This window comes from Oncorhynchus kisutch, linkage group LG1, assembly GCF_002021735.2.
Source record: "Oncorhynchus kisutch isolate 150728-3 linkage group LG1, Okis_V2, whole genome shotgun sequence".
Classification (NCBI taxonomy): domain Eukaryota; kingdom Metazoa; phylum Chordata; class Actinopteri; order Salmoniformes; family Salmonidae; genus Oncorhynchus; species Oncorhynchus kisutch.
In genome coordinates, this window is record NC_034174.2 from 20,107,394 (window position 1) to 20,121,032 (window position 13,639).

At 43.8% G+C, this 13,639-nt stretch overlaps 1 protein-coding gene across 11 annotated transcripts in view; it reads left to right on the forward strand.

The window, feature by feature from the left end:
* LOC109898016 (inositol 1,4,5-trisphosphate receptor type 1) overlaps positions 1-13,639 on the forward strand; it is a 153,153-nt gene that overhangs the window by 63,778 nt on the left and 75,736 nt on the right. For 4 of the 11 annotated variants that reach the window (XM_031794207.1, XM_020492749.2, XM_031794389.1 and 1 more), the window contains 5 exons: positions 963-1,074; positions 1,688-1,723; positions 7,480-7,521; positions 8,475-8,522; positions 9,584-9,713. In XM_031794207.1, the coding sequence (XP_031650067.1) occupies positions 963-1,074; positions 1,688-1,723; positions 7,480-7,521; positions 8,475-8,522; positions 9,584-9,713 (368 nt within the window). The remainder of the gene's footprint in view (positions 1-962; positions 1,075-1,687; positions 1,724-7,479; positions 7,522-8,474; positions 8,523-9,583; positions 9,714-13,639) is intronic. The other 7 variants (XM_020492766.2, XM_020492785.2, XM_031794486.1 and 4 more) reach the window with 4 other exon arrangements.

The window sequence follows — 13,639 nt, forward strand, 5'->3', positions numbered from 1 at the left end:
AGTACCCACAAACCCCGGCAAGCCACCCACATCCCTGACAAGTTTGCAAACAATCGACACGCCTCTTGCCATGTCCAGTGATGGACCATAGTCTGCAATTTTCTTTGAAATTCTGCAATTTCTTCCAAAGTATTCGTAAACCAAATAAGGGTTAGTCCACTAGGAAATTACCTAGCTGTGGTTTGACTGGAAAGTCTGTACAGTCTCATGATACTGTCTCAGTGTTCAGGAATGCATGGTGTTAACCTGATCTGAGCTCTTTCATACTGTACCTGTTGTACTGTAACTAGAGTTGGGACACATTTCCCCTGTAAGTCTACACAGTAACTGAATTCATCATTGTGCAGGGCGTCCCGCTCCAAACAGGCTAAGTACGGAAGTGACCCAGGGCTTTGTTTTCACATGTCCTACCCTGAGCCTACTGGAGCTCTGGCTCCGTAAAGGGCCGCAGGGAGGGGAAATTCATATGTGGAGGAGCACGTGAGACACCACCAGTTCACACTGATTCAGGAAACTGACTTACGGTACAAAGTCAATACAGTACAGTACTAGCCTCAATGTGTAGAATACAATGGGACCTTTATGGAAAGCCTGTATGCCAGAAGAGATTGGGTCTACTGATTCATTGAAGCTTCAGCACTTGACTCATATACAGGATTGGTAATTTGGATTGAAAGGCTCCTAATCATGAATACAGTAAAACGCAGAACCTGATTGACTGCTCTAAGACCCACGTGAGGTCAAATCTCTACCCAAACATTTACAGTCAATAATAAATTAAGCCAATCAATTAGGATTATGCCAAGAAGACATTTACCCTCATCTCTAAACTACAAGATTAACAGTAATTACTGTAGTAGAATCTCTCTGAAATCAGGGTATTTTTTAGATGTTGTGGTATGCAGTTCTGTACAGTGCAGTATGTGTGATCCACCTGCCCCTGACCTCTGACCTCTGCCCAGGCTCATCAAACACACCAAGCAGCTGCTGGAGGAGAACGAGGAGCGGCTGTGTATCAAGGTGCTGCAGACTCTGAGGGAGATGATGACCAAAGACCGTGGCTATGGGGAGAAGGTAGCTACCTACACTAAAATGGCCCTCTTAACCACCTCACAATACTCATCTGGTTCTCTCTACGCTGGGATTTATCATGAGAGGAAACAGAGTTACTAGGAGGCCTGGTATTCTGTAGGTCTTTACAGAGGTCAGTGCAGAGGTCAGGGTTTAAGAGCAAATATGGAGTTGGAGTTTCAGTTTTCCTCTGCTGACCTGTGCCCTCCCCAAGATACTGGGTGTACTCAGGTCTGTGATTGGATGGTATGAGTCTTTTGGCTTGGTTTATAACCTACAGTAGCAGTTGCCCTTCTGCAGGAATAGGATGCCAAGGGTGTGTGTATATACGGTATCCTCCGTGCTATTCACAATCACACACTAAGACACGGACTTAATCACTAATACACCATTTATGTGCCAATGACTCTCTGTACTAATCTCTGATTAATGCACTTTGTTCTCTCTGCTGTTCTGTTGATACTTACAAATCCATTGCTTTGAGATGTAGTAACTTGTGTGTTTTTTACTAACTGACATGGTGTGTGTTTCTGTCCAACTGTTTGTCTGTTTCCAGCAGCCTCCCCTTCCCTTAACCCCGCTCTACTAACTCTGCCACTATACTCTTCTCTTCCAGCACATTGCCTTTGATGATGAGATGGATGTGGCTGAGGTTGATCATTTTCCTTCTTTCGTTTGATTTCCGTCTCATACTAGTGGTGTAGCTAGATGCACCTGTGCTAAAGTTTTGCTGTATTATGTGCTGCTGACCTCCGTGAACTCTTCCCCATGCTCTCTCTGTGTCTGTCAGAGTAGCTGCCAGTTGCCATGCGTTGTACTGTGTAACTGTGCCACCACTAGCATGCTAAAAACTGTCTGGTAATGTTGCCAACTTGCCATACTCCTGTGTGTCTTTATTGTAGTAATCTGCTTGAAGTTTAGTTGCTGGTCAATGTGTACTTCTGTTGTATGAGTGTGTCAGAAGTTGTGTGTCTTTTCAGAATGGACTTGCACATTGTCAATCTTTTATTTTAGGAAACAGTGCATACAGACTGTAATGATAGACCACAACGAGCAAAATGAGTTTACACGTCAGTGGATGTAGCCATTTAGTATATAACTGGAACAGGGTGATGGCTTTTTGGTTCAGTCATAATGATGTACTTTCTAGTCTTAGCAGCTTTGGAATTTCTGTGGTGAAATATTTAATGGTGCCATTCCTTTCTCCATCTGCACATTTGTTTGTGTGCATTTCCTTCATTCATTTTTCCCCCCTTGTGTTCAATGCACTGTGTCACTTAAGATGTACAGTAGTTTGCAGTGCTACGCCATATAGTATATTTATGTATCCTTTGAATGGGAAAAGTGGAGATATTTATTGTGCAAACTGCAAGCAACTTTGAAACAAGTTCAATTCGGTTTGCAGCTTTATTCACCACTTTCTCCTCACAGAACTGAAGCTAGACAGAACAAATTCCTTTGGGAGATCAAGTGGTAGGCTATCTGAATGGAGGCAGGACATGAAGAGCCAGCAGCCAGGGTTTGGCTTGAGGGGGGAGCAGCAAGGGGGAAGGTTGGTGTCGAGGTGTTGATCATACCCAGTCTCTCTTTGGATGGTGGTCAGAGGGACAGGGGCAGGGTGGTTGCCCCTAAGCACCCCATCACCATTACCACAGCAGGTGTGTGAGTATTTATACACATGGAACTATCCCTTAAACGTAGTGGTGGAAACCAGATCATCCTCACATCCATAGAGGGTAACGGGGTGTTTGTGTGCGCAGGTGTTCTTGCTTTGCGCGTGTGTACTGTATATGTACATCAGGGAGTGTGTCTGTGCGTGCCCTAGAGGAAGTGGAAACTGCAGATATCCTCTTTCTTCCCTTTCATCTTGTACTGCGTCTGTCAGGGGACTTTCAGAAAGCCTGAGGCCGGTGCCATATGGGAGGGACTAATGTGGCATCACACTGATGTCATAGAACAGAACACCTCTTTTACTCAGAAGCTGTTCTATTATTATTCCCCTTCTCCATGTCAACGCACCAGACTGTACAGGACACCACATTGACCAAAACCTATATTGAGAAGGTTTGACATTTAAGGGCACAACCTTCAATCACAGATTATATCATTTTGTTTTTTTTACCTTTAGAAGGTTTTGTTTAGTATTAGTTGCAGTATTACTGTAGTTATCTTTTTGGTCACAATAACATCCTCTAGTCAACTTGTATTGTCTAGTAAATGAGCATGTACACAAGATAGTAATGAGTTACAGCAGTAGAGACTAACTTCCTTTCAGAAAAAAAGGAAACAAACAATGGAGTGAGAGAGACTGATAAGAAGGAGAGGTAAACACAGATATCAGTTAGACTGACCGTTGGAGAGTCTACGATCTGAGCTGTATGTCTGCCAGGAGGTCACATACTCACATGAGTGTATTCTCTCTCTTTTTCCTCCCTCCATTCCTCCCCCCAGTGTTATCCAGTGATGGAAATCCCCGGCTTCTTCTTTGTTGCCTGAACGGACCCTTCCCATTCGTAGTGTCTGAAGAATGTGTACACCCCACCCACACATCCGGCACGTGCATGGACCCAGGAGGGCCCCCCAGGCTCCATGCTGATCCAAAGCCCACACTTCCCCTCCGCGGCAGAAATGGCGGCAGCAGCAGCACTGGGCTGTCTGTCAGTTAGCTTTTAAATTAGCCCTGTGTTCAGCCCGCATTTCTGCTCTGCCCGACATTGCACCTCCTCTGTGGCGTACCCCGCTACAGGCCTGACATATAGTACAGTACTCCCCCTAGTCATCTGGGAAGCACTGGGGACTGTAGGTCTGATCCTGTGTGTCTGTGTGTGTGCCGTGTGACTCTTTCGCTCCCTTTCCTTGCTGTGTGTGTCCATGCCGGCTGATCGCTATCGTCTCATTATCCCTGGCAATGTCGCTCTTTCTGTCCCCCTCTCTATTTCTCTCTCTATACCAATCTGTTTCTCGCTGTCTCTCCCTCTTCTCTCCCTTCACGGCTATTCTGCATCACTCAGTGCTGGTGTCCTCTCTGCCTCAGTATGTCCCTGCTTGTCCTCAGCTATTCCCAGAGCTTCTGCAGTGTGTGTGAGGCGAGGGGACCCTAGTTGTTTCTCTGATCCCCTCCAACAGGGGGAACTATAGGCATTTCTGCTGGCCGTGCAGCTCTGTCCCAGTTTCCATGTAGCCTGCCTTCGTCCTGCACGATTCTTGGGCTCCCGCCAGCTCACAGGCAGCGGTTACATAAGAGCTAACGTTATTTTTTTCCCCTGGAATTCAGACTCTCCACTGATGTGTGACCTTCAGCAGTAATTGCCAGTAAAAGTGCGGAGGGGCTGTTTACTGAAAGACTGGCAGTGCCTCGTGTTGGGTGGCGCTGGGGCGAGCAAGGGAGCGTGGCAAGGGAGGGCAGGAGTACAGGCCATTTTCACAGCATACACCTGTTAACTGTTTCAGGGTGGGGGGCACTGCACAGCCTACACCTGTTAACTGTTTCAGGACCACCTCTGGTTCACGGAAGACCACTGATGTAATGGTGTCAGACAAGAACAAAGGAAATCATCTCTCTGTCCTCCCCCTTTGATTATCCCCTCTACCTGCCTATTTACTGCACTCTCTAGGCTATAATAATAATGCTAGGGGAAATTAGGGGGATCAGCGGGGATGGGGGCCAGGGACAGGTAGTTATTGCTAGGGTGCCGATGACAGTCTTGTCACTAGACGAAAGGTCAGGCAGGTTATATAAAACAGAAAGAAGGGGGTGGTGTTATTCATCTTCATACCTTGAGACAAGTGCAGAATCCTTTCATCTTTCCACTGCTGAAATGTGGCAGTAACTGAAATGTGACAGATGACCTAATGTTTGTAGTGATCCTGCCCATTATACTACTATATACTTATACTATACTACTATATAGTCAACGTCATATAGTCCGAGAAAACGTATAAGTGGAACCAATGTTGGCAGTCATGGGTCGAGCTGTGTCTAGGGCTGATGCCAGCAGTTCCGTGGGGAAATTATTGGCGACCCTGCCCCAGTAACTGTGCGTTCAAGATGGCTCTAACGCCCAGGAATCGCCGATTCAAACTCCCATTGAATGTCAAAATATATTAGTCACTCACAAAATAGGGAGTTTTGTTGAGCACCTATCTTAGTTTACTCCGGTTATGGCTGGTATGTACTTCTAAAAAAGCAACCGAAAAAATGCCTCTTCGGCACCTGAAATGTATTGAGCTGTTGTAAACTTCCAATCTGTGCGTGCTTGTAAATATTTATTGAGACCATTTTTGGAAGTACATACTGGCCGTAATGGGAGTATTTGAAGATAGTTACTCAGAGAAACTGCATATTTGGTGAGTAACTAATGTATTTTGACATTATAACTCTGGCAGAGCTGTCTAATGCGAGTTTGAATCTGAGCTTCCTGGGCATTAGAGAGGAGACGCATCATACTCATCGTCAACATCTCTAACACAGACACTTGGGCAGGTCGACCCCAGCCTTCAGCTCACTGGAACATGGAAGACAAATCAGGTCCAATGAGGACTGTAATGAATGTCATTCTCCACCGCTCAAAATGTGACCAATGGGAAATACACTTGAAAGTAACTCTATGACGTTGTGATTGAATTGAAATAGACAAGTGAATCAGGGTTGACACATTTGAGCCTTGTTTGCATGCATCATCCTTTTTCCTGTGGATATTGATGTTTTATGTAAAGGGGGCCTGATAAGGGGAGATCCTTGTCTAGTCTAACAATTACTCAGTCAGCATGACTGGGCTACTGGGGCAGAGTCAACCCCACTGTCGTCTGTCTATCTGTCTCTCTGCCTTTTCACTTTGCATTTCCATTTCAATGTATCACATCTGTCTACTCCTTCTAAAGCTCCTTTTTAACAAGGTGTTTAAGCAAGCATTTGAGTCTGAGTATGAGTCTGAGTGTCAGCTGAGGTGTTATTTTTTGTTTGTTTGTGATGTTTGTTTTAAGGCTTTTTTTCATTTGCATATATTATTATGCACTGTATCACTAATACACCATATATACAAAGGTATGTGGACACCCTTTCAAATTGGTGGATTCGGCTGTTTCAGCCACACCCATTGTGGGCAGGTGTATAAAATTGAGCACACAGGCATGCAATCTCCATAGACAAACATTGGCAGTAGAATGGCCTTACTGAAGAGCTCAGTGACTTTCGACGTGGCAACCGTGATAGGATGTCACCTTTCCAATAAGTTAGTTCCTCAAATGTCAACCCTGCTAAACCCGGTCACCTGTAAGTGTTGTTATTGTGAAGTGGAAATGTCTAAGAGCAATAACGGCTCAGCCGCGAAGTGGTAGGCCACACAAGCTCACAGAACGGGACCGCCGAGTGTTGAAGCGCACAGCGCATACAAATTGTCTGTCCTCGGTTGCAACACTCACTACCGAGTTCCAGTAAGGCCATTCTAATGCCAATGTTTGTCTATGGAGATTTTGTGACTGTGTGCTCAATTTTATACACCTGTCTCAGGCTTTTTTTCATGGTTCGGGCTACCCCCCCCCCCCCACATACAGAAATGTACAGAAAAAGATTGGTGTGGAAGAACTTGACTGTCCTGCACAGAGCTCTGACCTCAACCCCATCGAACATCTTTGGGATGAATTGGAATGCCGACTGCAAGCCAGGCCTAATCGCCCAACATCAGTGCCCGACCTCACTAATGCTCTTGTGGCTGAATGGAAGCAATTCCCCGCAGTAATGTTCCATCATCTAGTGGAAAGCCTTCCCACTACAGTAGCAAAGGGGGACCAACTCCATATTAATGTCCTTGATTTTGGAATGAGATGTTTGACGATCAGGTGTCCTAATACCTTTGTTCATGTAGTGTACTTCTGTCATGCCACTAAAAGCCATATCTTCAAGTCTGATTTGTCCGTCGTAACCCCTTAGTCCTTCATGTTAGGACATGAAATTTCTAATCCTTTCACATAAAAAAACTAAACAGTACATTTGTACATGCAAGCAACTGTGCGAAAGCATTGGCATGTGAACACAAGGAGCGTAGAATAGTGATGACACAGAGTGCTCCAATAACTGCAGAAAATTAGAATACTGTAGATACGTTAGATAAGGGCATGTTTGTTGTCCCCTTACTTCTCCGTGGCTGGCTTTGAGTCATGCGCTTTTATTACTGTTGGGCACATGACAGGCCAACTGATTAACTGTAACCAGCCAGACGGGCAGGGAGCTTCTTTGCAAAGCGGCATGGCCTTGTATCGGTCTGTTTGCACTGTGAGGCAGGTGACCTGAGAGCTGCCTGAGGTTAATTTGCTCAGGGAGAGTTCTGCTCTTTGTAGCAACAACATGACTAACTGTAGTCTAAGCCACACCTTGACTAACCCAGACCTTTTATTTATCTATCCAATCAGCTGGCCCCTCCGCTGGCTGAGCCAGAAGTTCCTGCTGCAGATGTGAGTTCAACACCCATATTGGCCCTGGGCCTCAGCATATGGGTTGTTGTTGAATATACTGTAGTTGGTAGATTGTCCGTCCTCTACGTTGTGGTGGCCGCATTTCATTACAGTAGTCATCACTCCTCCCCGCTCATCTAGATGGAACAAGTCAAAACCTTCCCCACGTCTTTCCTTTTTCAGGTCCGACTCACCAAAACACACATAACAAAAGCCAATGTTTCCAGCTTGTGGACTTTCTATAATACTGTGAACCGACATATGTTTGTCCCTCTCTCCCTCCCTCTGTTCATCCCTCCATCCCAGTCCAGTTTCCCGACCTTCTTTCTGCAGGGTTTTGGAACTGCGCGCTGGGTGTTTTTCCACGGCAGATGGGAACATGGGTTTACACTGTGTCCGTGGCCTTACTAGCACACAACACTGACTCCATTATATAACCTGGATAGGGCTGGGTTTTTTCTCATGGCTTGAGTTGTGTTTCTGCCCCTGGCAGCTTCTCGCTACCTTATGTAATTAACATGGTTTCATTTGTGTGACGACTGCAAAGTAACAAGGGAGATACTCTGACCTGTACAGTTTATCGGTTGAAATGTATCCAATATTAAAGGAGTGAGCAGCAATATTTAAGCCTTGTTTAACATTGTTAACGTAAATGTTTCAAATGAAAAGGGTTTTAAATTAATGACCTTTTGTTCCGGCAGCAAGCCACCTTATGTTATTAGTTTTTTTCTCTCGTCTCTAAGCCTGCATGGTTACGTTCCTACCCCACATCCACCCCAACACACCACCCACTTCCCTCTGTTAACTGCATGATGTAATTTGGCCCAGTTTCCTGCATGTCAGGAAAGTGACTAATGTGCACAGTATTAACACCCCTCTTTTGTTTTGTTTTTGTTTTCCCTAATTTCCTTTTTGGACTTGATTTGCTTTCTGCTAACTCACCCCACCCTCAGGAGCTTGACCCCAACCAGCCCGAGAAGCAACTGGAGGACCAGAGGAGGGTAGGTAGAGTCCATTCTGGTCTGATCCTTTCTGGTCCAGTGTCCCCCAACACTGCTCTCTCTGGCCCACCATTGCTGGGCTGGTTGTCTTAATGCATTGATGCACCACTCTGCCCTAGCCTGCAGCCACTCTGCTTCCACAGCATGCCCACCTACTCACAGGGTTACCCCCTACTAACTAACTGGCCACTGGGTGTGAGTGTCAATGGGTTTAAAGAGGAATATACAAAACTGATATGTATAAATATGAGTTGGAAGATTCCGAGGCTCATGCAATACCAAGTATCGATGGAACTGCAGTTTGGATGTAAGTTATCCCCATGAAATATAAAAAATATATTAAAAAATGATTTGATGAAATTGTTAATTTGGCCTTACTTTTATTAGCCCATACAAATCCATTGAATAAAAGTTTCCCTACATAGAACAACAGAGAAGTGTCTGTCCTATATCTGTGAGATATAAACAAGATCAGGATTAGTTTTATTTTTTTATTTGATTATTTATGTATTCAACACATTATTTCTGGCACTAAACTGTACATACTTCTATACATTTTATTCAACGGGTAGCGGTGGACTTCAGACGAGTCTTGTGAGGTATCCTACAGCAAAACAACCTACGTGTTCGTGAGAGTCTCATCTTCCCACAGATGGGTCTTGGTGTGTAGCCCAACTGTTTGGCCTCTACAGACAGAAGTTGGCAGATCGGCTGTACCGACTTCAGACGAGTCCCAAACGCTTGTGGAGCAAAATGGAGAACACTATTGTGTTCGTGACAGTCTCATCTTTCCATAGAGGGGTCATAATAGTTTGTAGTCCAAACCCGTTCGGACCCTCTAGCTCTGTCACCTTTCACTGCAGATGGGGGAGTGGTGCGGGGGATTGAGACGCATCCAATGCAAAAAAACTTATATATCTCTAGTTTAAACTGACAGATGTTATGGGGATTATTTAGTATTATCCTAATTTGATGTCCTTGGGGGCGCAGACATCGACTCTAGGGTTTATCTCATGATGATGATGTAGGCTTCATCCTCTGACATCACCTCTTTCCACCAGGGTGAAGCCCTGAGGCAGATTCTGGTGAATCGTTACTATGGGAACATCAAGCCTGGGGCCAGAAGGGACAGTGTGACGACGTTCATCAATGGTCCTGTCCCCCCTGGAACAGAAGGGAAACCTCGAGCAGGTACCTGTGTGTCAATGTATCTCTGTGACACTCTGTATCTGTTTGTCTGAACTGGCTGACGTACAGTATACAGTGGAGTCATTTTGAACACTATATTTTTTAGATGTTATTTTTTACTTGTCACACAAAATATTTTTCTCTGAACAATTGGATTAGTATAAAATAATATATATATGTGTAAGTATACATATACAGTTGAAGTCGGTAGTTTCTATACATCTTTTTTTCAGAATTCCTGACTAAATTCTAGTCAAAATTCCCTGTCTTAGGTCAGTTAGGATCACCACTTTATTTTAAGAACGTGAAATGTCAGAATAATAGTAGAGTGATTTATTTCAGCTTTTATTTCTTTCATCACATTCCCAATTGGTCAGAAGTTTACATACACTCAATTTGTATTTGCTAGCATTGCCTTTAAATTGTTTAACTTTGGTCAAATGTTTCGGGTAGCCTTCCACAAGCTTCCCAAAATAAGTCGGGTGAATTTTGGCCCATTCCTCCTGACAGAGCAGGTGTAACTGAGTCAGGTTTGTTGGCCTCCTTGCTCGCACACGCTTTTTCAGTTCTGCCCACAAATTTTCTATAGGATTGAGATCAGGGCGTTGTGATGGCCACTCCAATACCTTGACTTTGTTGTCCTTAAGACATTTTGCCACAACTTTGGAAGTATGCTTGGGGTCATTGTCCATTTGGAAGACCTATTTGCGACCAAGCTTTAACTTCCTCACTGATGTCTTGAGATGTTGCTTCAATATATCCACATAATTTTCCATCCTCGTGATGCCATCTAGTTTGTGAAGTGCACCAGTCTCTCCTTCAGCAAAGCACCCCCACAACATGATGCTGCCACTGCATGCTTCACGGTTGGGATGGTGTTCTTCGGCTAGCAAGCCTTCCCTTTTTCCTCCAAACATGACGATGGTCATTATGGCCAAACAGTTCTATTTTTGTTTCATCAGACCAGAGGATATTTCTTCAATGATCTTTGTCCCCATATGCTGTTGCAAACCATAGTCTGGCTTTTTTGGGGCGGTTTTGGAGCAGTGGCTTCTTCCTTGCTGAGCGGCCTTTCAGGTTATGTCGATATAGGACTCGTTTTACTGTGGATATAGATACTTTTGTACCCGTTTCCTCCAGCATCTTCACAAGGTCCTTTGCTGTTGTTCTGGGATTGATTTGCACTTTTCTCATCAAAGTACGTTCATCTCTAGGAGACAGAACGCATCTCCTTTCTGAGCTGTATGACGGCTGCGTGGTCCCATAGTGTTTATACTTGTGTGCTATTGTTTGTACAGATGAACGTGGTACGTTCAGGCGTTTGGAAATTGCTCCTAAGGATGAACCAGACTTTTGGAGGTGTACAATTTATTTTCTGAGGTCTTGGCTGATTTCTTTTGATTTTCCCATGATGTCAAGCAAGGAGGCACTGAGTTTTAAGGTAGGCCTTGAAATACATCCACAAGTGCATCTCCAATTGACTCAAATGATGTCAATTAGCTTATCAGAAGCTCCTAAATCTATGACATAATTTTCAGGAATAAAAAAAAAACTGTTTAAAGGCACAGTCAACTTAGTGTATGTAAACTTCTGACCCACTGGAATTGTGATATAGTGAATTTATCTGTCTATAAACAATTGTTGTTAAAATTACATGTGTCATGCACAAAATAGATGTCCTAACCGACTTGCCATAACTACATTTTGTTAACAAGAAATTTGTGGAGTGGTTGAAAAACGAGTTTTAATGACTCTAACCAAGTGTATGTATACTTCCGACTTCAAGTGTGTGTGTGTGTGTGTGTGTGTACACACACACACACACACACACACACACACACACACACACACAGAGTACCAGTCAAGAATTTGGACACATCTACTCATTCAAGGGTTTTTCTTTATTTTACTATTTTCTCTGCTGTAGAATAATAGTGAAGACATCAAAACTATGAAATAACAAATATGGAATCAGGTAGTAACCAAAGAAGTGTTAAACAAATCAAAATATATTTTATATTGGAGATTATTCAATGACAGCTTTGCACACTCTTGGCATTCTCTCAACCAACTTCATGATGTTGTCACCTGGAATGCATTTCAATTAATTAACAGGTGTACCTTCTTAAAAGTTAATTTGTGTCAATTATTTCCTTCTTAATGCATTTGAGCCAATCAGTTGTGTTGGACAAGGTAGGGGTGGTGTACAGAAGATAGCCCTATTTGGTAAAAGACCAAGTCCATATTATGGCAAGAACAGCTCAAATAAGCAAAGAGAAATACAGTCCATCACTACTTTAAGACATGAAGGTAAATGAAGCCGGAAAATCTCAAGAACTTTGAAAGTTCCTTCAAGTTCAGATGCAAAAACCATCAAGCGCTATGAAGAAACTGGCTCTCATGAGGTCCGCCAGACGCAGAGGTCCGGAAGACGCAGAGTTACCTCTGCTGCAGAGGATAAGTTCATTAGAGTTACCAGCCTCAGATATTACAATAAATGCTTCACAGAGTTCAAGTAACAGACACATCTCAACATCAACTGTTCAGAGGAGACTTCGTGAATCAGGCCTTCATGGTTGATTTGCTGCAAAAAAACTCTACTAAAGGACACCAATAATAAGAAGAGACTTGCTTGGGCCAAGAAACATGAGCAATGGACATTAGACCGGTGGAAATCTGTCCTTTGGTCTGATGACTCCAAATTTGAGATTTGTGAGACCCAGAGTTGGTGAAAGGATGATCTTTGCATGTTTGGTTCCCACCGTGAAGCATGGAGGGGGTGTGATAATGTGGGATTCAAGGCACACTTTTAAAGTTTCCTGAAGTGCAGTCGCAAAAACCATAAAGTGCTATGATGGAACTGGCTCTCATGAGGACCGCCACATGAATGGAAGACCCAGAGTTACATCTGCTGCAGAGGTTAAGTTCATTAGAGTTACAATACTCAGAAATTGCAGCCCAAATAAATGCTTCACAGAGTTCAAGTAACAGAGACATCTCAACAACAATTCAAGGCACGCTTAATCAGCAGGGCTACAACGGCATTCTGCAGCAATACACCATCCCACCTGGTTTGGGCTTAGTGGGACTATAATTTGTTTTTCAACAGGATAATGACCCAACACATCTCCAGGCTGTGTAAGGCTATTTGACCAAGAAGGAGAGTGATGAAGTCCTGCATCAGATGACCTGGCCTCCACAATCACCAGACCTCAACCAAATTGAGATCGTTTGGGATGAGTCGGATTGCAGAGTGAAGGAAAAGCAGCCTACAAGTGCTCAGCATATGTGGGAACTCCTTCAAGACTGTTGGAAAAGCATTCCAGGTGAAGCTGGTTGAGAGAAAGCCAAGAGTGTGCAACGTTGTCATCATGGCAAAGGGTGTCTATTTGAAGAATCTCAAATATAAAATCTATTTTGATTTGTTTAACATGATTTGTTTTGGTTACTACATGATTGCATATGTGTTATTTCATAGTTTTGATGTATTCACTATTATTCTACAATGTAGGAAAATAGTAAAAATAAAGAAAAACCCTTGAATGAGTAGGTGTTCTAAAACTTTTGACCGGTAGCTTGTGTGTGTGTGTGTATATATATATATATATATATATATTTGTTTTGTATACAATATAGCTCATCTTTATCAAGGGACCCAACTGTACATCTCAATACCTCAGAGTATTAAAGCTTGTTGACGTGTTCCAGACTCTAATCAGGATGATGAGTCATGGTTAGTCTCTTCTCCACGCCTGGAGAATAGGAATGAGTTCCTTCCTGTTCACGCTCGTGTCTGCATGCCTGCCTGCCCCCACCATGTCCGCCATTAAGACTTTGGACCCAGGCTCTGTCCCTCAGCATTTGAGCACTCTCCTCTGACTGAGCCAAGCCGTGCTGTTGCCAGGCGACCAGAGAGACGAGCTCTTGAT